We start from the raw sequence: 25,245 nt of genomic DNA, 5'->3' as shown, positions 1-25,245 counted from the left end.
GCTAGCAAGAATGTAGATGTAAGAGATATCCAGGGCAGCCATGCTGGGCCTTAAGATGACCGTGGGAATGAGGATCGCAGGAAGGGGTGTATCAGCTGACAGGAATCTAGCTCTTGACCCTGCCAGATGCCATATCTTTTCTGTACTACCTTTTTACAAGAACTTTTTTTTAACAAGGAAGAAATAAACTTTGATGTAGCCTGAGCCAGTTACTCTGGGTCCCCTGGCTATCTGAATCTATAAGCTAGCCAAAACTAGCTATGTCAGGCCTGCCACTTAGTCCTTGTTGTTTTCTAATACAGTGTTTGGCTAAACCGAGTCGACTTAATACTACTGGCAGTTTCTATGAATTATGCAGTCCATTTAGCATCTTCAAAAATTACCCTCGTAAATGGGTTTTTAACTGTGTCTTCTTTTAACCCCAAAGAGCAATAGGACAGACAGACATAAAAATCCATTATTAGAATAATATTCAATAAACACGTCCCAGAATAATTGACTGCCAAGGACAATGCAATGAGGCAGATCTCAATAACATAGTAAAAACATTGAAAAAGTACCTCAGCTGACTCATTCTTTCATTTCTTTATAACCCTATTTCTAAGGATTAAGAGATGAAGAGCTTATGATTTGAAATGTTCTTGAGAGGAAATCTAGCTGAAATGCTAAGGTCTGGCTCCATTGTGATCTTCGCCTGTATGGTTAATAAATTTGTAGTGATCCAAGTAAAGGGCAAGAATTTCATTGATTATATTATCTGCAGAGGCTAAAGAAGATACACTACCTCGTTAAAAGGTGGGTGAATGATAGACCTGAGTTACTAACAAGGTAGAGTAAGTCTGATGACCAAGGTGCTGATTTCTGTGTGGAAGATTTACCACAGCAAACCTGTAGTCTCATGCAAATAATATCTACAGCACTGCCTCTCCCTTCCTGCCATGGGGGAGTTCTCAGTAAGGACAGGTTAATTATACATCCCTCTTGTTGAGAATTTCCAACAAGGCCCTGACTCACCTCATGTAATAAGAAAAACTATGTATACAAATCAAAATAGCTTTTCTTCTAAAGAATGAATGGGGACTCATAACTCCTAGAGAAGGAGAAAATACAGGTATTCACTTTGCAAGCAGAACAAGACTTTCTAACAAATACAAGTATTAAGATGAAAGGGTGGGCAGGTCTGTTACTCAGCCTAGTTTAACATGAAAGCTTGAATCTTTCATGCATAATAAAGCGAATGTAAGGGCTGGAGAGATGGCTCAGTGGTTAAGAGCACCGCCTGCTCTTCCAAAGGTCCTGAGTTCAATTTCCAGCAACCACATGGTGGCTCACAACCATCTATAATGTAACTTGGTGCCCTCTTCTGGTCTGCAGGTAAACAAGCAGACAACACTGTATACATAATAATAAAATAAATCTTTTTTTAAAAAAGCTAATGTAGGTTATCAAATTCAGGAGTGTTTGACTGAATGTTGCCAGCTACTGATCATACGATGACAATGAGTGGATACCTCAGGGCTACAGACCAAGTCCCATCTCATATGCATTTCCACTAACAGGGGAGAGCTCTGAGAAAACCCTAATTCTTGCTGAGTCTTCCCTGGGTCCAGGTGGTCTAGTCCCTGAGTGCTCATAAAGAGGCTGCAGATCCAACCCACCATGGGGAGGTCCTCTTACCACAGAGAGACCTAAAAGCAGAAGGCTATATGAGAAATAATCTTAAGCTTTGAGCTCTGGGTCTTAAAGTGCTGAAGGGGAAGAGGAAAGGAAGACAAAAGGAAGGAGAGAATGGAAAGTAACATCAACATGACAAGAAAATCAAGTGACCTCTATTGTGCACTGCAGGCCAGCAATACTCAACAGTCTAAGTCCCAACTAAACTGGCCATTAGACCAGGCAATGGTCACTTTCCCCACTGAGGTCTAAGTTTTCTTATCTGTAGTATAGAGTGTGTGTGCCTGTGTGTGTATATGTGTATGTATTTGTGTATGCAAGCATTTGTGTGTATGTGTGTGTATGTACGTATGTATGTATAAGCTTCCAGAGCAATGCATTATTTTAGGGCAAAATGAGGTCAAGAAACACATTGAATAATTAATCACCAGAACTCTGAAAGCTCTTTCCTATGTAATTGCACCATAAAGTAAAATATGTCAAAGGCAATGTATTAACAGAGGATGTGTTTCATTCTAATGGAATTTAACCTTTCTTTCTACCATGATCATAAAAACACAAAATGGAAATATGTATGACTAATTCTATCAAGCCATTCCTTCCCACTCCGGTGAGACTAAGATCCAACACTCAACACAGTTTGAAATGAAGTTAGACTATTACCCCTAAGAATAAATATAGCTCCAATACAATTATAAATGGCACTATGCAGTCTTTAAACTGTTTTCATTTGGGATAAGAAACCCTTCACCATGACTGTAATTGGCTGGTTTTCAAGATTTTGATTTCACTGTCAAAACTGTTTATCTACCCATCCTTAAAACCTACATGTTTACTTATTCTGCTTTAAAACAAACACTGTAAAAAGTACAGTGGCTGTGTAGAGCCATGAGATGGCTGACTTCCATGGCAACCAAATACTGTATTTTTCAGTAACAGGTGGTGGGAGAGAAGGTGATTAAGTGATGGATCAACCAGCGCAAAGGATAGAAGGAAAGAATGTTGTGGAAACCCACTGCAAGCATCTAATTTTAAAAGGCAATAATAAGTTTCCCATTTTCATCTTCCAGCTGGGGAGCAAGGAGAAGGACAACAGAGCCATTTCCTGCCTCGGCGGCAGCCTTCTCAACAAGACACCTTCTGACCCTTCCCAGACAGAACTTGGAAGGTCATGTTGAGATGCCACCTGCTCCTCCAACTATTTGGGTGGGGGGAATATGAACTGCGGTTCTTCAGAAGCCATCTCCCCCTCATCCACATTCTTACTTTGTAGTCTTACACAACAGACCTTCGTTTTTGTAGTATATGTCCCAAAAACAATTATAAGTTGGTCCCATCTTTCTAGAGCCTCAGTCTGCTCACATGGCAGAAGAATAAAAACACCAACTCTTATATAGTGTTTATACAAATGGTCTTTTTAAAACTTGAGTTTTGTTATGAGATTTTTTTTTTTTTTGGCAAAGTACTGTAAAATTTAAAAAACATTTAATAATTAAAACTAAGTTTTAAAAAGAAACCTGCTATTACTGATATATATATATATATATATATATATATATATATTTCAGTATATGTATATATCCTTAAAACACCATGCTGTATTACCACTCCTCCTGGTTTCCCACCATAACTAGATGGAAAGGCTTTATTGCTGAAGACACACCATGTTTTGACTGGGGGACAGAGAGAAATTAAACTAGAACTGACTTTTAAAAAACTCCTCCCAGATGGTTATCTTTCATACTGACAAAAAGTGCTATAAAGCCCCTGAGCAAGAAAAGCCATCAACTTACTTACACAGTGGGGGAACCCTATGCTACAGTATCAACCTACCAGGCAAGATATGCCCACAGGTGCCATGACTGTTACCGGGTAACCAATGGTTCTCTGACCAGATTCAAAGCCTGCTCCACAGGACAAAATTCATGCCTGACACTGAAAACCTAGCCAAAAGCCTGTACTTGGGGAGGTCATATGCCCTAGTGGGGCAACCTACTACTTACTGTTTTACAAGAGACCCATGTTGTCAAACTGCCTTCTAATTATTACCTTTAATATAGATTAGGGATGCTCTCAGACTACAGTGGGTAGCAGTCAATGCAGGGACCCATAATTTATCAAAGCGCTGAGAGTTGGTGACTTGAATGTTTGAAACAAAAGGACACATCAGTATCTACGCCCCCAATGCTCAGGGAATATTGCGAAAGAGGACGCAGAAGGCACGCAGGAGCTGGAGGGCGGGGACCACTGCTGTCTTGTGGGTGTAACATGGCCGTTGCCCTCTTGAACTCACAGCAGCTATGGGTACATGCTCAAGACCTGCACAGATCAATCCAGTTAATGATTCCAACATGGATGAGGGAGAGGTTGAAAAAGGATTCATCCAAAGCTGAGAAACCCTTCCTTGGCTGATGGCTATACACAGAGTAGAAGTTATTTTTCTCACACTGTAGGCAGCACTAACGGACTTAGTGGGTTGAAAATACAGAAAGGAAAAGGACATACTGGTGGGAGGGGCACATGCTGGAGGGGTCTGGGAGAAACAAAAGGGGGGAGCTAGGAGTAGATGTGATCAAGATACACTGAGTACATATATGAAATTGCCAAAGTAATAAAATATTTTGTCTCCTTAAAGAGTAACACTTTGTAATGCTACAAAGTAACTAGTGTTGATTTTTAACTACCCAGATAGTATCTGCCTCATCACCATTCAAGAAGATTCTAAGGCATTTGGTTAGTCAGTCACATGTGAAAGGATAAAAAGGTGTACATTAAATAAAGGTGAAATTAAGATTCATATTAAAGAACAATCTATAGAGTAGGCAAGATGCTTTTATCTTAATAGGTAAATCACTGTAGCCACAATAGCCAGTTAATGTATTGTCAACATCATTTTGTTCACATCTATAGATCTTGCTTCAATTCTATTTAGTACGTGTAAAAATAGATCACATTCAAGATTCAAATGCAGATGGACTTTGCCACTTATAGTTTAAAATAAGGAATTTGATTATACAAGCAGAAAAAAAAAAAAAAAAACTAAAGAAAATTTTGAGTAGCTTCTGTACCGAACAATAGGAGAGATAATCTGAGTTTTGTAATGAGTTAACATCTAATTTTTCAAGTGATTCCATGTTCTAATAGCACTCATGTAATAAACCGTGTTTTATCCAACAGAGAATAGACTGATTTTGTGAGAACTTTCTAGCTTGGTTCAAAATTACTGTACTGACCAAACTAGCTAGCTGAAAAGGAGTCTATGAGAACTAACATAAATACTTTATTTTAAAATTAAAAAATACACAAGCATTTTATCTTTACTGAAAGCATTCTAATATATAACAGATTTTTGAAATGTTATGTTAAGAAGTATAAATTGGCTGGGCACAGTGGTGTACACTTCTAATCCCAGACCTTGGATGCCAAAAAGGAAAAAGAAAAAAGAAAAAAAAAACTATATGAGGTCTGTTTCTAAACCAGTTGGTGTTTTTTGTTTGTTTGTTTCGTTTTTTAAACTAATACACTACCAAATGTGTCTCCAGATATCCCTGTCTTGATGGTATTTTCAAGTATCCACTAATCTTGCCTGGCAATATTTGAGACTGAAAGTTGGGGTGGACTTTTAAGGCAGGTTCTTGGTTCTGTTCACTGGGGAAGATAATTTTCTTATCGCCTATACTGAAGCTGTTTAATTGAAATTCTGTACACAGAAGTGAGGATGTGTGAAGTAGACAGTTTTGTGGGATCAGTTCTCTCCTTTCACTTGAAGATGGTTCTAAGAATCAAATGGATCACCAGGCTTCAAAGTGAGTACTTTTACACCAAGCTATCCTCTTAATGATTCTAAGTAAGCACAGCTTTATTAGTGTTGGGGTTTTTTTTTTTTTTTTCTTTCCATAAGTTTGAGCTTTTTCTTCTCAAAGGGAAGCTAGCCTTTTGCTTTTGCCCATTTTGGCTCATGATTACCACAGTGCTTATCTTCTCACAATTGGCTGGTAAATCCCTTTGTCTATATACCATGAATATTGTGATGGGCTAATCTATGTTTGAGAACATTCACACTTGTAACTGACACTCAATATCACTCATGAGTTAGTAAGAGATTTCACAAAGTGCACTTACATTTACACAGTGACGACATTCAGTTACAGGGATTCTAGCTACCAAGTATGTGAGTATGAGAATACATTTGGAGCCCTGTCCTTGAAGGACTAACAGAAAAATATGTTCTAAGTTTTATATGAGAACTCTGCCTTCTTTAAATTTCTTAACAAATTATAGCAGCCATATTCTGCAGCTCCAAATTAGACCTGAGAAAGTGTACCCATTCAAGCATGCTTAAAATACAATTCTCCATACTGAATGTTTTGTTGACATTGTTCCTAGGGAAGGCTATGAAAATACTGGCTATTATACCTTTTCCTAGTTCTCAAAATAGGAATTGCTCAGCAAATCCTAGACTCTGTTAAAAGTGCTCTTAATTAGTTGTTCCAACTTTAAAAGCATAATTAAAATTAAAGTAGAGCATATTACCCTATATGGTGATTTGTCCCATTATAAATCAGACACAAGAAAAGAAGACACTTTCCTAGGATCCACAGTAGGCAACAGCAACAAAAAAAGGGAACAACCACCCAAGAAAGACAAAGACAAATAGCAATGCCAAGAAACATTCATTATCAAAACTCCAGATGCTTAGACCTCAGTGAAAAAAACACAAACATGAGCTGCCAAACAATATATCTTCCACAGAACCTAGTAATCCTATTGCAACAGGCTCAGAGAAGAGCAATTTAGTTAAAGTATAATACAAGGGTTCAACAACAGACACTGAAGAAATACAAAGAATCATAAGATCGAACTTTAAGGAATATATGCCACAAAATTTGAAAATCTAAGAGAAATGGACGATTTTCTTGATTGATTCCACTTGCCAAAATTGAATCAAGATCAGATAAACAAATTAAATAGTCCTATTTCACCTAAAGAAATAGAAGCAATCGTTGATAGTCTCTCAACCAAAAAAAGCCCAGCACCAGATGGTTTCAGCGCAGAATTCTACCACACTTTCAAAGAAGAGCTAATACCGATACTCTTCAAGCTACTCCAAAAGATAGAAACAGATGTAACATTACCAAATTCATGCTATGAGGCCACAGTACATTGATACCTAAACCCTACAAAGACCCAAGAAAAAAAAAAGAATATTTCACACCAATTTCTCTTACGAACATTGATGCAAAAATACTCAATAAAATACTCGGAAAATGAATACAGGAACATATCAAAGATATCATTCACCATGACCAGGTAGGCCTCATTCCAGGCATGCAGGGATGGTTTAATATATGGAAATCCATCAATGTAATCAACTGTATAAACAAACTGAAAGAAAAAAAACACATGATCATCTCCTTAGATGCAGAGAAAGCATTTGACAAAATCCAACACCCATTCATGTTTAAAGTTTTGCAGAGATGGAGAATACAAGGCACATAACTAAACATAATAAAGGCTATATATAGCAAGCCAATAGTCAACATCAAATTAAATGGAAAAATACTCAAGGAAATTCCTCTAAAATCAGGGACCAGACAAGGCTGCCCACTTTCTCCATATCTCTTCAATGTAGTTCTTGAAGTTCTAGCCAGATCAATAAGACATCAAAAGGATATCAAGGAAATCCAAATGAGAAGGGAGGAAGTCAAATTATCCCTATTTGCAGATGATATGATAGTGTACATAAATGACCCCCAAAATTCTACCAGAGAACTCCTATAGCTGATAAACTCCTTCAGCAAATTGGCTGGATACAAAATTAAGTCAAAAAAGTCAGTAGCCTTCCTATATTCAAATGATAATCATGCAGAGGAAGAAATTAGGAAAACTACACCCTTCACGATAGCCATGAGCAATAGAAAATACCTGGGAGTAGCTCTAACCAAGCAAGTAAAGGACTTGTTTGAAAAAACTTTAAATCTCTGAAGAAAGAGATTGAAGATGACATCAGAAGATGGAGGGATCTCCCTTGTTCGTGGATCAGGAGAATTAACATAGTAAAAATGGCCACCTTACCAAAAGCAATTTACAGATTCAATGCAATCCCTATCAAAATACTTACAAAATATTTTGAAGATATTGAAAGATCAATTCTCAACTTCATATGGAAAAACAAAAAACCTAGAATAGCAAAAACAATCCTATACAATAAAAGATCTTCAGGAGGAATCTCCATACCTGATCTCAAGCTGTACTATAGAGCAACAGTAATTAAAACAGCATGGTACTGGCACAACAATAGGCTGGTTGATCAATGGAATCAAATCAAAGACTCAGAAATGAATCCACACACATATAGTCACTTGATTTTTGACAAAGAAGCAAAATCTATTCAATGTAAAAAGGATAGCATCTTCAAAAATGAGGCTGGTCTAACTGGATGTCCACATGTAGAAAAAATGCAATTAGACCCATATTTGTCACCATGCACAAAACTCAAATCCAAGTGGATTAAAGACCTCAACATAAAACCAGAGACACTAAATAGGTTAGAAGAAAAGGTGGGGAAGAGCCTGGGACGCACTGGCACAGGCGAGCCCTAGCAAGCCATATTCATCTTGGAGCTCTCTTCACCTTCTCCCAACCTGTCTGGCCCATCTAGGACAGCAAGACCAACAGAGGGACCTACAGGCCTGCTAACATCAGAGCCAACCAGATGGCTAGTGGCCAGCAAAAGAACACAAGCAACAAAACTCAGAGTCACAAGACTTCACCAGAAACCAGGTCTACCCTACTCCCAAAGCACAAGAAAATGATTTTAAATCTGAGGTTATGAAAATGATAAAATACTTGAAGAATGAAAATAAATCAAAGAAATACATGAAAATACATTCAAACAGATGAAGGAATTGAATAAATCTTTTAAAGAATTACAGGAAAATACAACCAAACTGAAGAAAGAAATGAATAAAACTATTCAATCCCTGATAAAGGAATTAGAGGCAATTAAGAAAACACAATCTGTGGCAACCCTGGATTGGAAAACCTATGGAAGAGAAGAGGAACTTCAGACATAAGCAACAACAACAGAATACAAAAGATGCAAGAAAGAATCTCAAGTGCAGAAGATACTGTTGAAGTGATAGATACATCAGTCAAAGAAAATGTTAAAACTAAAAAGTTTTTGACACAAAACATCCAAGAAATCTGGGACACTATAAAAAGACGAAACCTAAGAATAATAAGATTAGAAGAAATGGAAGACTCCAAGCTCCACAGCAAGAAAACATTTTTTAAAAATCATTGAAGAAAATTTCCCCAGCCTAAAGAAAGAGATACCCATAAACACACAAGTATCCTACAGAGCTCATAATATACTGGACCAGAAATAAAACCCTCTTGCCACATAATACTCAAAACACTAAATGTACAGAACAAAGAAAGAATATTAAAAGAGCTTCAAGAGAAAAAGGCCAAATTAATATAAAGACAAACCTATCAGAATCACACCTGCCATATCAATGGAGACTATAAAAGCCACAAAAGCCTAAATGAATGTCATGCAGACACTAAGAGACCAGATGCCAACCTAGACTGCTATACCCAGCAAAACTTTCAGTGACCATACATGGAGAAACCAAGGATGCTCAACAAAACCAAGTTTAAACAGTACCTAACCACAAATCCAGCCCTACAGAGATACTGTAAGAAAAACTCCAACCCAAGGAGGGAAGTTACACCCAGGAAAACATGCTCATGGATCAATAGCCTCAGCATAGTAAAAATGGCCATCTTACCAAAAGCAATCTATAGATTCAATGCAATTCCCATCAAAATGCCAACACAATTCTTTACCCACCTTGAAAGAACAATTCTCAACTTCAAATGGAAAAACAAAACAAAACAAAACAAACAAAAAATCCTGAATAGCTAAGACAATCCTATACAATAAAAGATCTTCTGGAGGTGTCTCTATCCCTGATTTCAAGCTGTACTACAGAGCAATAGTAATAAAGAAAACTTCATGGTATTGGCATAGAAACAAACTGGTTGGTCAATGGAATTAAATCAATGACCCAGAAAGAAACACACACACCTACGGAAATTTGATTTTTAACAAAGAAGCCAAAACCATACAATGGATAAAAAGAAAGCCTCTTCAACAAATGGTGCTGGTACAATTGAATATCTACCTCTAGAAAAATGTAAATTGACCTATATGTATCACCCTGCAGAAAACTCAAGTCTAAGTGGATGAAAGACCTCAACATATAAACAGAAACTATAAATCTATTAGAATGGAAAGTGGAAACGGCCTTGAACTCACTGGCCCAGGCAACAACTTCCTGAACAGAACACCAACAGCTCAGGCTCTAACATCAACAATTAATGAATGAGACCTCGTGAAACTGAAAAGCTTCTATAGAGCAAAGGACACTGTCAGCAAAACAAAATGGCAGCCTACAGACTAGGGAAAAAAATCTTCAACAACCATATCAACCTGGCACTTTCTTAGAAAATTGTAAATAGTGCTTCTTCAAGAGCCAGCTATACTACTTCTGGCCATATACCCAAAAGATGTTCCATCATACAATAAGGACATTTGTTCAACTATATTCATAGTGCTGTTATTCATAATAGACAGAAACTGAAAACAGCCTAGATGTCCATCAACCAAAGAATGCATAAAGAAAATGTGGTACATCTACACAATAGGTGGAGCTCAGGGAGTCCTATGAAAGAGTTGGGACGGAAGAAAATGCTGCAGGAAGACCAAGAGTCAACTAACTTAGACTCATGGGGGCTTACAGAGACTGAAGTACCAAACAAAGAGCATGCGTGGACTGGGCCTATGACGCCCCCTACACGTATGTAACTGATGAGTCATTTGAGCTTCACATGGGTCCTCTAGTAAGTTGAGTGGGTGCTGTCTATGACATGGACTCTGTTGCTTGCTATCACTTTTCCCTAACTGGGATGTCACGCCTGGCCTCAGTGGATGGGAAGAAGCTCAGTCCTGATGAGACTTGATGTTCTGGGGTGGGTAGGTGGGGAGGGACTCCCTTTTTTCAGGACAAGGGGAGTGGGATAGGGGGAAGAGGGTGGGAGGGAGGAACTGGGAGGAGAGGAGAGGAGTGGAGGGAGGGGGTATAATCAGGATGTAAAATGAATATATAAATTAAAAACAATTCCAGATCTTAAGATATAATACAGAGCCATAGTAGAAAAACAATGTGGTATTGTCATAAAGAACCGACTTATGGATCAAATAAAAAAAACTGAAGAACCAACATAAGCACAAATAACTTCAGCTACTTTATGTTTGACAAAGACACCAAAGGCATACACTAGGAGGAAAAGAAAGATGCATATCATCATGATATGAAAGCTGGATATCCACAGGCAGAATGAAATAAGACATGTAATTTCATCTCATGTAATTCAGTATATAGATAATACATATCTACTTTTAATGAACTTTTCTCATTTGAGCTGAAATTGCTCCCTCCAAGGACCAAAAACCACCTGACCAAAAAAAAAAAAAAAAAAAAAAAAAAAGAAAGAAAGAAAGAAAAGAAAAGAAAACCAGTACTACAATACTAGGCATGAGAAGTCTTCTTTTGAGTTGTTGGCAGGGCTATGAGGCTCCAAAACTAAAAACTATTGCTGTTGCCTTTGTTTACTTGCCAGAGGTGGAAAGTAAGTCCTTATTACGAAAGACACCAAGCCCTTCAGAAACAGAACCCAGAGACCCCGGGGCTAGAACTGACCTGAATGCCCCTTCTCTGAGGACTAGCTTTTATGGTACCAAAAGGCACAATGCAAGCTTCCAAAGGAGACATCTTCAGCTATGATGCCCACGAATCACATAAAATCCAACATGGCGTGATAAGTCTTGCTACTGGTTTGGCAATTTTCCTCTTTGCTAATGTAAAAATGCAACACTGTAAACTTTCCCCTCTGCTTTACTTTAACTGTGACCTACAAAGTTTTGACATTTTGTTTTTATTAAAATTCAGTTCAGTGTATTGTTTTTCTCTATGTGGCATGTTCTCTTTGATCTGGAACTTACTCCAAAATATACTATCTAGTTTCTAACTGTATGAAGATGTTCTTACCTGTACATTTCTACTTGGATTCAATATGGTTACAGAATACACTGCAATTATTTTTAGTATTTCACTTTTACTGGGATTATTTTATGGTTCATTCATTATATGGTCTATTTTATTATATGATCATTTGGCAGGGGCAAATTTATTTGGTTATTGCTGGTGGCTTCTCTGATTAGTTTTCTTAGTCGTTTTTTTTTGTTTGTTTGGTTGGTTGGTTTGTTTTGTTTTGTTGAGACAGGTTTCTTTTTTCTCTGTAGCCTTGGTTTTCCAGGACTTACTTTGTAGACTAGGCTGGCCTTGAACTCAGAGATCCACCTGCCTCTGCCTCCCAGAGGGCTGGGATTACAAGTATGTACCACCAGCTCTTAATTAAGTCTTAAAAGAGGAATGTTAGGAGTCTAATGTAATTTTAAACTTTTCTACTTTGTTTTTCTTCCACTTTATATCTGTTACTTAATACATACCCATGTAGAATCCTTTGTCTTCTTGGCAGATCGATGCTTTTCTATGCCTACAGTAGTTATTTGAGAACTTTGAAGTCTACTTTCTCTGATAATAATACAGTCAGTTCTGCTTTCCCTGGGTTGATAAGTGAATAATGTATTTTCCTTTGTAACTACTTATATAATCATTTTAGAGAGAATTTCTTTTTGAGAATATATAGTTGGGTCACATCAGTTCAATTCTTGCCTTTCAACTGATGTATTTGGACCAACATACACTTAGTGGTACATCACACTTTAAGCCTCCTCTTTTATTGATCTCTCTCTCTCTCTCTCTCTCTCTCTCTCTCTCTCTCTCTCTCTCTCTCTCTCTCTCTCTCTCTGCTAATCTTTACTTGCTTCCTTCTGGGTTATTTATATCCGTAATTGTATTTTGTTTTATTTATAGTGTTTCTTTTTCTCTTTTCTTTTCTGGTTTTTCAAGACAGGGTCTGTGTTGCCTTGGCTGTTCTGGACTCACTTTATACACCAGACTGGCCTCAAACTCACAGAGTTCAACCTGCCTAAACCTCCCAAGTGCTGGAATTACAGGTTTGTACTACCACACCTGGTGCCTATAGTGTTTCCTTTAAAAAAAAAAATCTCTTGATATAGATTTTTCACTGCTCTAGTTAGCAAATTATATACAAATATAATATATACATATATATGCAACTTGCCAAAGTCTACTGGTGTATTAGTGTTTTGTTGTTGTTGTTGTTGCTGCTGCTATGACAAAAATACCCTGATGAAAACAACTTAAAAGTGGAAAAGTCTAATTTGGCTCACAGTTTGAAGATGGAATGGCTCACATGTCATCATGGCAGCAAAAAAGGAAACAGCTTGAAGAAGCTGCTCATATTGTGTCAATAGTTACGAAATACATAAGCTAGGTGTGCCAGCTAGCTTTCTCCTTTTCATGCAGTCTAGGGCCTATGCCCAGGGGATGGCGACACCCACCATTAGGATGGCTCTTCCCACTTTAATTATGCTAGATAATTCTTCACAGGCTTCTCTCTCTCTCTCTCTCTCTTCTCTCTCTCTCTCTCTTCTCTCTCTCTCTCTCTCTCTCTCTCTCTCTCGCTATCCTCTCCTCTCTCTCTCCTCTCTCTCTCTCTCTCTGTGTGTGTGTGTGTGTGTGTGTCTCCTCTCTCTGTCTCCTCTCTCTCTCTGTCTCTCTCTCCTCTCTTTCTCTCTCTCTGTGTCTCTCTCTGTCCCTCCCTCCCTCCCTCCCTCCCTCCCTCCCTCCCTCCCTTCTTCTCTTCTCTTTCCTCTAGCATGTAGGAATCAAGTTCCATTATTAATATTTTTGAGAGTCACTACCAAAACAAAGTGTATATCACAAACAAAATATCTTACATATGTCTCTATACCTTTGTTTCCATGTATTTAAAAATGGAATTCTGGACATAATTCTGACCCAACCTCTGGGGTAGGGTACCTGGGTAAGACCCAACTCTATCATACATTAGTTGTGGTTGTGCAAATTCACTAGATTCAGTAAGCAGAAGGCTTCCCAGTGAATAACCATTTCACATGGAAAATCTCACTTCTATTCCTACGTAAAGCAAATCTTCTGTTGGTATCCATCTACCTGATGTCATTCTGGGCATCAACCTTGGGTATCCAAGTGTGTGCCACATACACACATGTACGCACAAATACACACAAAATATGCATACACATGAGAAAGAAAAAAGATATTTGTGTAATATATGTCGTAGTATTTGGCACACAATATGCACTTGTAAGTGTTTAAACTTAGAAATTACTAAGAAAATGCTTTAATGTCTTAAGAGATAGCTTTCACTAAAATATATGTATATATATTACAGAGTTCATATAAGTTAAATGTAATAGTGATAATGAGTTTGTTAGCATATAAATTCATTATTCGGTAAATCATGACTAATTAGGTTAAACTCAATAAAAAGAGTGAAATTTTTCCACATCAAACGCCTGTTCTGGGTTTTCAATATTAAGTAATGACATTCGTTGAAACGGAAGGCCACTGGTGATGTAGTACGCTGGTCTTCAGCAAATGTTCTTTGAATCCATTTTTGAAGTAACCTCTCCTTCTCCCTGATTCTGAAAACCATGTACAATCCCATAAGGAAAAATCCAGAATTTCAAAACCCAAGTAAGATGCAAAGAGCTTCGATAACACCTTGGGATTTGTTGTCTCTTCACACAGACCAAAATATGCACAATGAAATGTTACATATGCATGCATACATACACATAGTGTATACATACGTGTGTGTTACACACACACGTATGTATACTCTAGACTTTGCACACACAGAAGCATTAGTCTAGTTCACCTACTTGCACTGCCATTTCGTAGTTCTGGCCCAGGATGCTCTGTATGAGCTCCTTGATGTGCTGGTCAGCCGCCTGCTGGGCCTCGGACTGCAGAGACGCAATGATATCGTCAATGTTCATGGGCAAACAGCGTGCCAACTGCATAGGACCGGATGTCTGGCTAACGGAGCTCCCTTCGCGCATGGTTCTAGAAAAGGCCTTGATGGGCCACCGAAACACGCCCATGCCCTCACGCACATAGTGGGTGTGGATCCGCATCCTGCGCAACCTTGCACCTTCGTCGGTGTCGCTGCTCAGGCTGGACAGGGAGCTGGCATGTCTGTACCGCGGTGGGGGCACGTCGACCACCGGCGCTTTCTTCGCGGGCCTCAAGGGGATCACAGGCTTGGGCACCGGTGCCCGCTGCTTCTTCACGTGCCGCTTCCTGACACGGGAGCGCGGTCGCAGCAGGACCGCGGGCCTGGCGGTGCCAGCCTGCGGGGCGATGACCGGCGGCTTCTTGGGGGGGCCGTGACGCAGGTACGCGGAGCTCCGCAGGTAGAAGTCGCGGGGGCGGAAGGGTGGGGGCTTCGCGGGGCCTCTCTGAGCGCTGTGCGGCGCCCCCTGCAGGTCGGCTGTGGCGGGGCTCTCCCCGTCCTGGGTCCCAGAGGACTGCTTGGCCGCCCTGGACACGGGTCCCTTCTCCGCCCTGCTGCTGCTCGGGCTCTCTTCCTCGTCCTGGTACAGGAGATCATCCTCAGATTCTGTGCCCAAAGCTGGCCTTGTGGCCAGCCTCTGCTTGAATTGGTTACATTCCTTCTTGACCTTCTGGCGAACTTTCTCAAGCTCTTTAAACATGAATGATTCCTCTCTGGCTGTCAGTCCGAAGCGCTTCGGGATGGTGGACATTTTGATGAGCTTGACCTATAAAATACGCCCCCCAAAAATATCTTTTTAATATATATTTAACAAAATGTAGGTTAATAAAATTCCAGTTCAGCAAAATGTCTCGGATAGAAGGTACTGTGTTCAAATAAATGGCCTTTGCCATGAACCATGAAAGCCCTCTAAACCAGCGGTTCTCAATCTGCAGGTCTGGGGAACTTAAGAGCTTTCACAGGGGTCACCTGAGACCATGGGAAAACACACAATTCGTAACAATGAAAAATTAGTTATGAACTAGCAATAAGAATAATTGTGTGGTTGGGGGTCAACCACAACATGAGGAACCGTATTAAAAGGTGGCAGCATTAAAAAGGTGAGAACCACTACTCTAAACTAGAGGATTTTTCTTTTCTTTTCTTTTTTTTTTTTTTTTTTTTTTTTTTTTTTTTAGTAATAACAATTCCCAAGCCCCTTAGGACCCATTTTAATACTTCTTTAGACTGTCGCGTTGTATCCCACTTCCAACCAGGCAAGACTCCCATAGATGTAAGCTCAGAAAACCTAGGGTAGCAGTGATAATAGAGAACGGGGGTCTCCAAATATACCCACGTGGCTTGGACCCCAGCAAACATGTTTTTCAGCTAGTTGGAAGTTTCTCGAAAATATAAAATTAAAACTGACAAGTTTTAATTAGGACATTTACACATACAAATTTCTCTTGGGAGGAAAGGGGAGGGCTCTGGTAACTTAAGGACCAAATCTCTGCCCTTGGCATCAGGCCTTCCTTCTCCAGATGGCCCCAAGTGGTCCAGCCATTCCGCTTGCTTGGTGTGCCACCAGAGCTGTGTGTGGCATGGTGACGTAAGAGACCGAGACAGAGGCTGCAGCTAACTCCTAATGTCTGGATGCTGGATGTTTGTACTGTAGTGTGACCTACTGGGAACCACTCAAATTTTTTAACAGAAAAGTGGCTTGATAAAATTAGCAGTTGGGGATGGTAATATTATACAGAGGGAAAGGGAAGCAAGCTTTAGTTTGAGGCCTAGAATTAGCAAAGGAGCAGAAAGAAAACAGACATAACAAGGTAGAAATGATAGCACCTGGTCAATGATTAAGAATAAATGGGATCTGGGCCAGGCAGTGGGTGGCAAAGGCCTTTAATCCCAGGGCTCGGGAAGCAGAGGCAGGCAGATCCCTGTGAGTTCGAGGCCAGTCTGGTCTACAGAGCTAGTTCCAGGACAGCCAACACTACACAAAGAAGCCCTGTCTCTAAAAGCCAAGATAGATAGATAGATAGATAGATAGATAGATAGATAGATAGATAGGAGACAGATACAGACAGACAGACAAATGGGGTCTGGGTGTGGTGGCGCAAGCCTGTGATACCAGCACTCAGGAGGTAGAGGCAGAAGGATAAGGACAATTTTGACAAGCCTGACCTATATGCTGAGTTTGGGGGAGTCAAGGCTACACAGAAATATCCTGCCTAGAATTTTTTTTAATGATATAAATTTTAAATATAAAAAATAAATGGAAGCAACTAAAAACTCATTCAAAAAAATGATAGTTTTATAGTTTAGGGAGGCAGCTCAGAGGGAAGCAACTTGACAAACACAAGCAAGACCCTGGGTGTTATCCTAGCTGAAAAAATAAACGGGAACCATGCATCACGTCACTAAAGTCTAGGCCATAACCAAATGCATAATAAAATAAGTCATTCACCCAAACATACTTTTCAAAGTAGCTAAGAAGGTAGATTTCAAGTTGTGTGTTTGCCATAATTTTTAATGTCAGTTTCTGTTCTTCAGCAGGTCCTTGTGGCCCTAAGTGAATTCTGAGATCTCGTACTAAGGTCACTACTGGAAGAAAGCCAGGAGGAGCAAGAGAAAAACCAGTGAGAGCTTCTGCAGTGCACACACCTGCAAATGGCGAAAGGATTAAGAACAAAGGAACCAAGGAAATTAAGGGAATGGGGCTCCCCAGAAGCCAAGAAGAGTAATTTGAGGCACAGAACTAAAGTAATGGACATAAAAACAGAAGAGAGTGAGTCAGATCAGTGGTTTTAAAGTCACCATGATGGTGACACATTTGATCCCAGCACGCAGGAGGCAGGGACAGGACAGTGTGGAGATGGAAGAGTACTGGGCCAAACAAACCAGCTTACAAAACAAAAAACAAACAAGCAAACAAAAAACACCAGCAGTTAAAAAAAAAAAAATCCAAACTCAATGTTCTTTGAAGAGCAATAAATGGCAAAGGAAAAACAACTTCCAAATGTCATTGTTTTGTTTTGTTTTGTTCAGGTCTGATTATTCAGCTAGGAAAATGTAAGCACTAAAGAACTATTTAGAATGTAAGTGTTCTCCAAGGGACTCAAATCTAAAAATACATAGATAATATGAAAGCCAATAACACCCTTTATACCAAAAGCTCTAATTTAAAATGTAATGGTAAGTCTTCATGATTGTTAAAAGAGTAACACTAGGTAAACAAATTTTAACATAATTGAAGGGCATAAAACATTGGGTAGACAGCGAGTGCTCGCTGGTGAACAACCAAAAGCTTTAATGGTATCAGGTGGTCTCAAGATACTGTATTGATTTCATGTTGCACATAAATCTAACAATGATACTTCAGTCTTTTGAAATAATAAATAGGATTAACAAACACTATGAGAAAAGAAAAGGAGGGCAGACACCTGCCGGTCCACATGGGAGTGCCAGGTTAATTAAGACTTGCACAGATGTAAGCCTCCTCACAACTGAAGCGCTGCTGAGAGAGGCAGTAGGTAGACTGAGAAATAATTTCTGAGATGATATGAAGTGTACTTTAAAGGCAGAACTTGATGGGTGATCAAAGGAAAAAGTGTTCACTGGATCATGCCAGGGCCATTGCTTGACTACTTAGGAAAGAATTATGCCCTGGTTTGTGCCAAAAATAAAGTCAAGATCTATTTAAAATGTGTACTAACTAAATATTTAAAGCATTTATTTGCTTACCACTACCCATATTGATTAGGCTCATATCGGTATACAAAACAGTTGTCATCCTAGTAGAAGTTATTTACTGTCTGTCCATCTGGGGCGGTATGAAAACATTGTCCCGCTTATCCATATCTGAGGCCCACTCTGCTGAACCCTAAACTGAAAACCTTTGGAACACGGGAACTAAAAAGCTTTCCTTCTGTACCCAGCTCCTCCAAGGAGTAGTCCTGGGCCAGTTCAGTTCTGCATACACTAGAGGTTCATATTACAAAGTAAAACCTAAAAGGGATGGTGGCACACAGCCTTAACCTGGTTCTTTGGAGGCAGAGGCAGGCAGATCTCTGTTGAATTTTAGGCCAGCCTGCTCTGCAGTATGAGACCCTGTCTCAAAAGAAACAAGAAAAGGGGATTAAAAAGCAATCTATTGTTTATTGTCCAACCAATAAAATATTAGCATTTGAAAGGAGCTCTAAAGCCTTTAAGGAAGTTTCCTCTTTAAAAAGTCCTCACAGGACTTCTGTCCTTATTGTTTGCACAAGTGACAATATGCTCATGGGGTCACCACATTCGCTAGTGGCTGAGAAATACTATGCGGCACAAGGCACAGACTAGAAGTAGCACCTGTGACACCTGGTGAGAGCCTGACTTCACAGTCCCACTTGCACTTCCCCCTTCTTGGTTCCTGTTCTGAGTGCCCTGCCCAACTTTTGGGCCTTTAGTTTGTTCCTGAAGCTTAAACAAATGTCCATTGTTTAACAGTTCCATGTACACTCCCTTGAAATGTGAATTTTAAAAGTTGTGTGTTAAGGCAAATAATAATAAAGGAATAAGAATTAGGACTTAAGAGTTAGATGCACAGGAGCGCCTATGTGGCATGCAAGCTGGCTGGTATCTGTATGTTTATTGAATCAGCTTATGTTCACCGTATTCTCCCCACCTACCCCTCAGCACCATCGAATAAGGAAATTACTCTTTAAAAATTCCATCTCATGGGCAATTAGTATACTTTCTCTTTCTCGAGGACAATTTACCAAGACAGACTGGCTCTAGTCTGGAAATGGTCAAAGAAAAATAATACATTTGTCCCTGAATAAGAAATGCAGGAAGGGGTCAAATTTTCTGCCCACAAACAAAGCTAACTAGGTCTACTTCATAGTTTGAGGTGGGGCAGAGTGTGCTTAGAATCTTTGGAAAGCAAGTGATGATTTCACACTCCTATTCTTTCCAAATTTGAAAGCGCATCCCTTTTCCTCTCTCTGTACTGGAAGTTCAAGGCAGGAGCAGAGGAGCCAAGATCCAGCCTTTGCCCCTTTCCCACCAGGCCAGGTGAGGCATGAGGAAGAAACTCTGGCCAGAACTAGCTAGACTCTAGCTGCTACCGCCTCCAGAGTGCTTCCTGCATGGACTCTACACTGTGACACAAACAAGCTGATCTCTGTTTCCTAGGATTGCTGTCACTTCTCCTATTGGAACAGGAAAGCCACACTGTGCTCCAGATCCACTTTTTTTTCCTTTCAGCAAAGCCCCTGCAATAAATCCCTGAGAGGCCTGAACTTGCTGTGTATACAGGCTGGCCTTGCCCCTCTGATGATTCTCCTGCCTCTGTTTCCTAAACACTGGGATTACTGGTGTGTCATACTGCACTCAGCGTTCTGCTCCAGAGCCTAAGTGAAGTAAAACTACACCAAATACTCCTCAGATGAATTTGTCTCAAGCGACATGAAACTCTCAAGTATAAGGAAAGGAGCCCCGTGTGTTGGGGGCTCCCTCTTCACAAAGCTACACTGGCAGTGTGGTCAGAGCCCCAGCTTGCTTACTTGGCTTGCCCTCTGATTCGTTTATGAACAGAATTCAGGTTCTCCCTTAGGGCTATAGCTGAATATTGTTTCTATGTCCTAAATTCATGTCAATGTCAACTTCTAATGAACTTCTACGAAAGTTCCAGCAGATACTCCTAAGCCCACGGACAGCTGCTTATCTCAGCTGGCAATAACCTCCACCTCTGATAATGAAGATAAAAGTAGTTTGAAAACAATGTTTGCCTTTGAGAACTCAGTGGTTAAAAAGATAATCTCTTTGTGCTTTGATCAAAATTTCCTTGAGGGTCTAAATGAACATTTGTATCCTAACATATGAATAATTCTGAGAATCAGGTAGTAGTAACTGTTTCCATCTTTTTATATTTTCCATAATTCTTGAACCCTTGATGAAGAGAGAAACAACTCTTAGAAGTTGACCTGGAACACATGTTTTTACATAAAACACACACACACACACACACACACACACACACACACACACACACACACACACACCATACATAAAGGTCAGTGAGATGGTTCTGCAGCTTCTAAGACCTGAAGACTTGTGTTCAGCCCCCAGAACCCAGTTAGTAGGCAACAACAGATCTGTGCAAGTTTTCCTCTTACCTCTACAAGTAACACTGTGGTACATATATGCCCCCCAATGAGTAAATAAATGTGATTTTTAAAAATATGCATAGTGGAACACAGTGCTCTGTATACTAAACTAAAACTTTGATGAAAATAAAGAGATAATTCCTTTGGAGAAAAAGACATCATACACAATAATGATTTTTTTAATGTAGCATTCAGCCTCTAAGTATTTGTGTATTTTCTGAGGTTAGTCTTGTTATTTATTGATTTATACTTTTATTCTACTATTGTCTGATAAATGCAGAAATTATTACAATGTTTGTATTTGTAAAGACTATTTGTAGCTGATAATTTGACTAACTTTTTAAAAGGTTCTAAGCACTACTGAGAAGAATATGTATTCCCTATCAGGAATGGAATGCTCTGTATATGTCACATCAGTTTAGCTTCCGTGATTCCTTGCTGGTTTCTACTTTGGAAGTCCTATCTAGATGTGGAGTGTGCTGAGGTCTCTTGGTATTATTGCATCTGGACCAATATGCTCTTTTATGTCTCTTAGTGTGTGTTTTATGAAGCTGAGGTGCCTAGGAGTCAGTGCATATATACTTACAATAAGCTCATTGTGAGTATGTATGACAATTCATTCTCTACATGAACTGTCCCTTTATTACTATATAGTGGCCTTCCATATCTCTTCTGGCTGGCTTTGGTTTGAAGTCTACTTTATCAGATATGAGGGTAGCTATGCCAACTTGTTGGAGTTTTCACTTGAGTGGGAGGTTTGTTTCCAACTTTCACTCATATTTTGGATGTTTTTCCAAAAGATAGTTGGATCTTGTTTGCCAATTTAGTCAGCTAGCCTGTATCTATAGTTGGTGAATTAAGGCCATTTATATTTAAGGTTATTATTGATAAGTTTTGCTCTTTCTGATAACTTTGTTGGTCATTTCTCTGGTCCATTGGTTTATTAGTAGATCTTTACTTCCTGTCCTGCTGGTATAGGATTTTTGCAGATTTGTGGTGTTGAACATGACCTGTTCTTTCCTAGTCCTCCATTGATCTCTTCTCTGCAAGAAATGCATTCTTTCCTGTCATTCTGGCTCATATTGTCTTAACTTTGCACAAGCTATAATCATCTGATAGAGGGAATCCTCAATTAAGAAAACAACTCAGAATAACCTGAACTAAGACAACACCTGTGTTCCTGTGGATGAAAATCTTTTCCTTCTGTGTTTATTCTCAAATATTATTTATCCATATATTTTTCTGTTAAAATAGCTTTGCCAGGTATCTTGGTTGACAGTTCCTAACTTTCAGGACTTGAAATATACCATTTTCACTTGATGACTGGGTTATCAGGTGTTAGAACAGTGGCACGTGCTAGTTTCCTCATTCCACCTGCTTGAGATACACTCCCCATCTTTTGAACGAGGGTCCCACCTGCCGTCAGTGGTGAGGCTCACTTCCTGGAGGCAAAACCAGATGAATCTTCTTTTAAACCAATCTGGTACTCTGTGTCTTTTAAGGGAGAATCAACATCACTAATATCCTGAGTTGTTTTTGAAAGATTTGTATTATGTTTCTTGTCGTTTTATTGATTTGTAGTAGTGTCTTTATTGGCACCATTTGCTTACCTACTGCGGGAACACAATTTGTTCTTTCCTGCAGCTTCATAGCTGTGTTTACCTTTCCTTCGGCTCAAAGGATTCCTTCACATATTTTCTGTGGAACTAGATTAAGGGTCATTCTTTTTTTTTTTTTTTTTTTTTTTTTTTTTTTTTGCTTTTCTTTACTTTAGAAAATTTGTATGACTCCTTAAATTATGACAGTGAGTTTCATTGGGTATAGTAAGGTGGGTTGGCTGTTGCTTTCTTTCTGAGCTTAAAAATCAAAGTTTCTGATGAGGAATCTCCTCTTATTCTGATGATCTTTCATCCCACCCCACACTTTATATATTATTTGTTGTTTCAATCTTGCAAGTTTGGATATGTTTTTGTTCTGTTTTTTATTTTTAATAAAATAATAATAAATATGTATTTATTATTTTAATTTTAACATGATGTGGACAGCTCTTTTCTGGTCCTGTCTACTAAGTGCCCTAAGCATTGCCTGGATAGACATCTCTTCTTGTATATTTGGGGAAAGTTCTGCTATGATTTCTTTTTGGAAATGTTTTCTAAGCCTTTAGCATGAAATTGTTCTTCTTCTAAGTCAGTGTGTTATGTAGCAATTTCTTCCAATTTGTAATATTACCCCTTGGAGGGAATAAAAGTAGTTCATAAGACTTAGGAAGTAAACAGATGCTTACAAGTCTCAGAACTGATGAACCGTGCAAGATCCCAAGGCTCCTCTCTGCTCTGACACAAGCAGCAACACCTGCTGGAGAAAGACTTCAGCTGCCTGTACATTGTGCAGGGAGCTCCAGGGATGCAGCTTCCATGAGTCCAATGCTCATGCAGAACTGGCTTCTCAGTGATTCAGATGCCTTTGAGTCATCAGTGTTCCTGATGTCATCAGAGCCCGGCGGCTCACTATGCTGGACCAGATGGGATCATTTCTTTGGTCTTATAGTGCCCTCTCTGGAGTAGATAGGCATGGAGTCAAGCCTCCTAAGAAAAGAACCACACAGCCTATGAATCACAGATTTATTTTCATGGTGCCCTACAGGCCTCAAATGTTTCATTCATATGGTCTTATTAATGTATCCTGTGATTAACTGAATGTTCCAACTCCCTTGTGTCACGTTCAAGCCCAGGTATTCTGCCTTCCCATAGATCCATTCTATTGGTGAGTCTTTCCACAGAGGTTTTTATTTAACTTCTTGAATATTTCATTTCCAGTTTGTTTGTTTTACTATTTTTATCTCTTTATTGGATTTTACTTTCATATCCTATATTGACTTCCTCATTTCACTCAGCTTTTTTTTTTTTTTTTTTGGCTTGGGATTTATTCAGGAGTTTGTGTCCTTTCATATTTCTTTAAACAAATTTATAGTCATTCTTTTGAATTCTTCATCTGGGATTTTCTTCTATATTTCATTCATTGGGAGGCCATTAATTGGTAATTTCTGGAGCAGCCAGGTTGCCGTGTGTGTGTGTGTGTGTGTGTGTGTGTGTGTGTGTGTGTGTGTGCGTGTGTAGTGAGACTTGCCCACCTGGAGTTGACCATTGGATAATTTTTTTAAGTATAATTATTTTAGTGAAACCGATTGCAATGTTCGAGATGGATTACGCTGTAGTAAGGCTGAGGCACCCTCCTTGTCTGCCTCACCAGTCAGTGCTCAGGACACCAGACTCAATTCCTAGTACTTCCCTAAGAGTAGCAGCCTAACAAAAGTTAAGTTCACTATGAAAATCCAGTGTTAGTCAAATCAAAACAATCCCCTCTTAAGCACTCATCATTTTAAGAAGTAAAGGATGTGATACAACTGTGTACAAAAAGAGCCTAGCGTAGTGGTTCTCAGCCTGTGGGTCACAACCTCGTTAGGGAATTAAAGGACTTTTTTTTACAGGGGTCGCCTAAGACCATCAAAAACTCAGATATTTGCATTGTGATTCATAGAAATAGCAAAATTTCAATTATGCGATAGCAACAAGAATAACTTTATGGTTGGGGGGGCAGAGTGTCACAGCACTAGGAATGTTGAGAACCATACTCAGAAGACTGATAAGGAGAGAGCAGGGAAAAGTAACTAGAAGGTGGGAAAGAATAGGAAAAAGAGGGAGAGATCAGGTAACTTTGACCAAAGGTTGAATAATGAAGGGGAGGTGAGGAAGTGCAGTCAAACAGCCTAAAATAATCCGAGCTCTTGGGAGGCTGAGACATGTGGATCCCACAAACCAGGCTAGCTCATCGAAGGAAAAACGGAAAAACAAAAAACAAAAAAAAAAAACCCAGAAAGTTTAGTGAAAAGGTAAAGAATCCCGGTGGGGGTGGGGGGAGGGGTGTAAGACTAGGACAGGGCAGAGCTGGCCTGAAACACTAGAGAAGGGTACTAAATAGAAGATGAATAGATGTGCAGTGGAGAGAGCCAGACTGGAGAGTGGCACTCTGGATGGTCTGCCTCCCTGCTGCTCCAGCCAGCCCCACCTGCCCGGGTCCGACCCTCCCAGATGCCTGCCACACCCTTGAGCGGTCTTTTGCATATATGTTTCATGGGTGTCCTTCAAGGTTGTGAATGTACTTCTCCATGGTAGGCAGTCCTTTGCAAGGCTGGGTCACAAATGTTGGCCCTGTCTTTCTTTACAGGTCTTAGGTGCTGGCCCTTACCCACTGGGTGATCCTTTCCTGGTGTCGGAGACACTGCGAGGAACCTGCATCTATGTTCCCACAAAGACGTTGGCTCCATCCAGGATCCTGCCTCACTGAACACTGCACAGTTGGTTCCAAGTTTCTTCCCCCATAA

General features: G+C 39.6%; 1 protein-coding gene across 1 annotated transcript in view; it reads right to left on the bottom strand.

Moving 5' to 3' along the window:
• Ttc6 (tetratricopeptide repeat domain 6) overlaps positions 1-15,759 on the bottom strand; it is a 168,268-nt gene extending 152,509 nt beyond the window's left edge. Inside the window, exon 1 of the mRNA XM_051146503.1 lies at positions 14,600-15,759. Within this exon, the coding sequence (XP_051002460.1) occupies positions 14,600-15,484 (885 nt within the window). The 5' untranslated portion in view covers positions 15,485-15,759. The remainder of the gene's footprint in view (positions 1-14,599) is intronic.
• Between the last annotated feature and the right edge of the window lie 9,486 nt (positions 15,760-25,245).

This window comes from Acomys russatus, chromosome 1 (genome assembly GCF_903995435.1).
Source record: "Acomys russatus chromosome 1, mAcoRus1.1, whole genome shotgun sequence".
NCBI classification, from domain to species: domain Eukaryota; kingdom Metazoa; phylum Chordata; class Mammalia; order Rodentia; family Muridae; genus Acomys; species Acomys russatus.
This window is presented reverse-complemented; position numbering and strand designations above follow the sequence as displayed.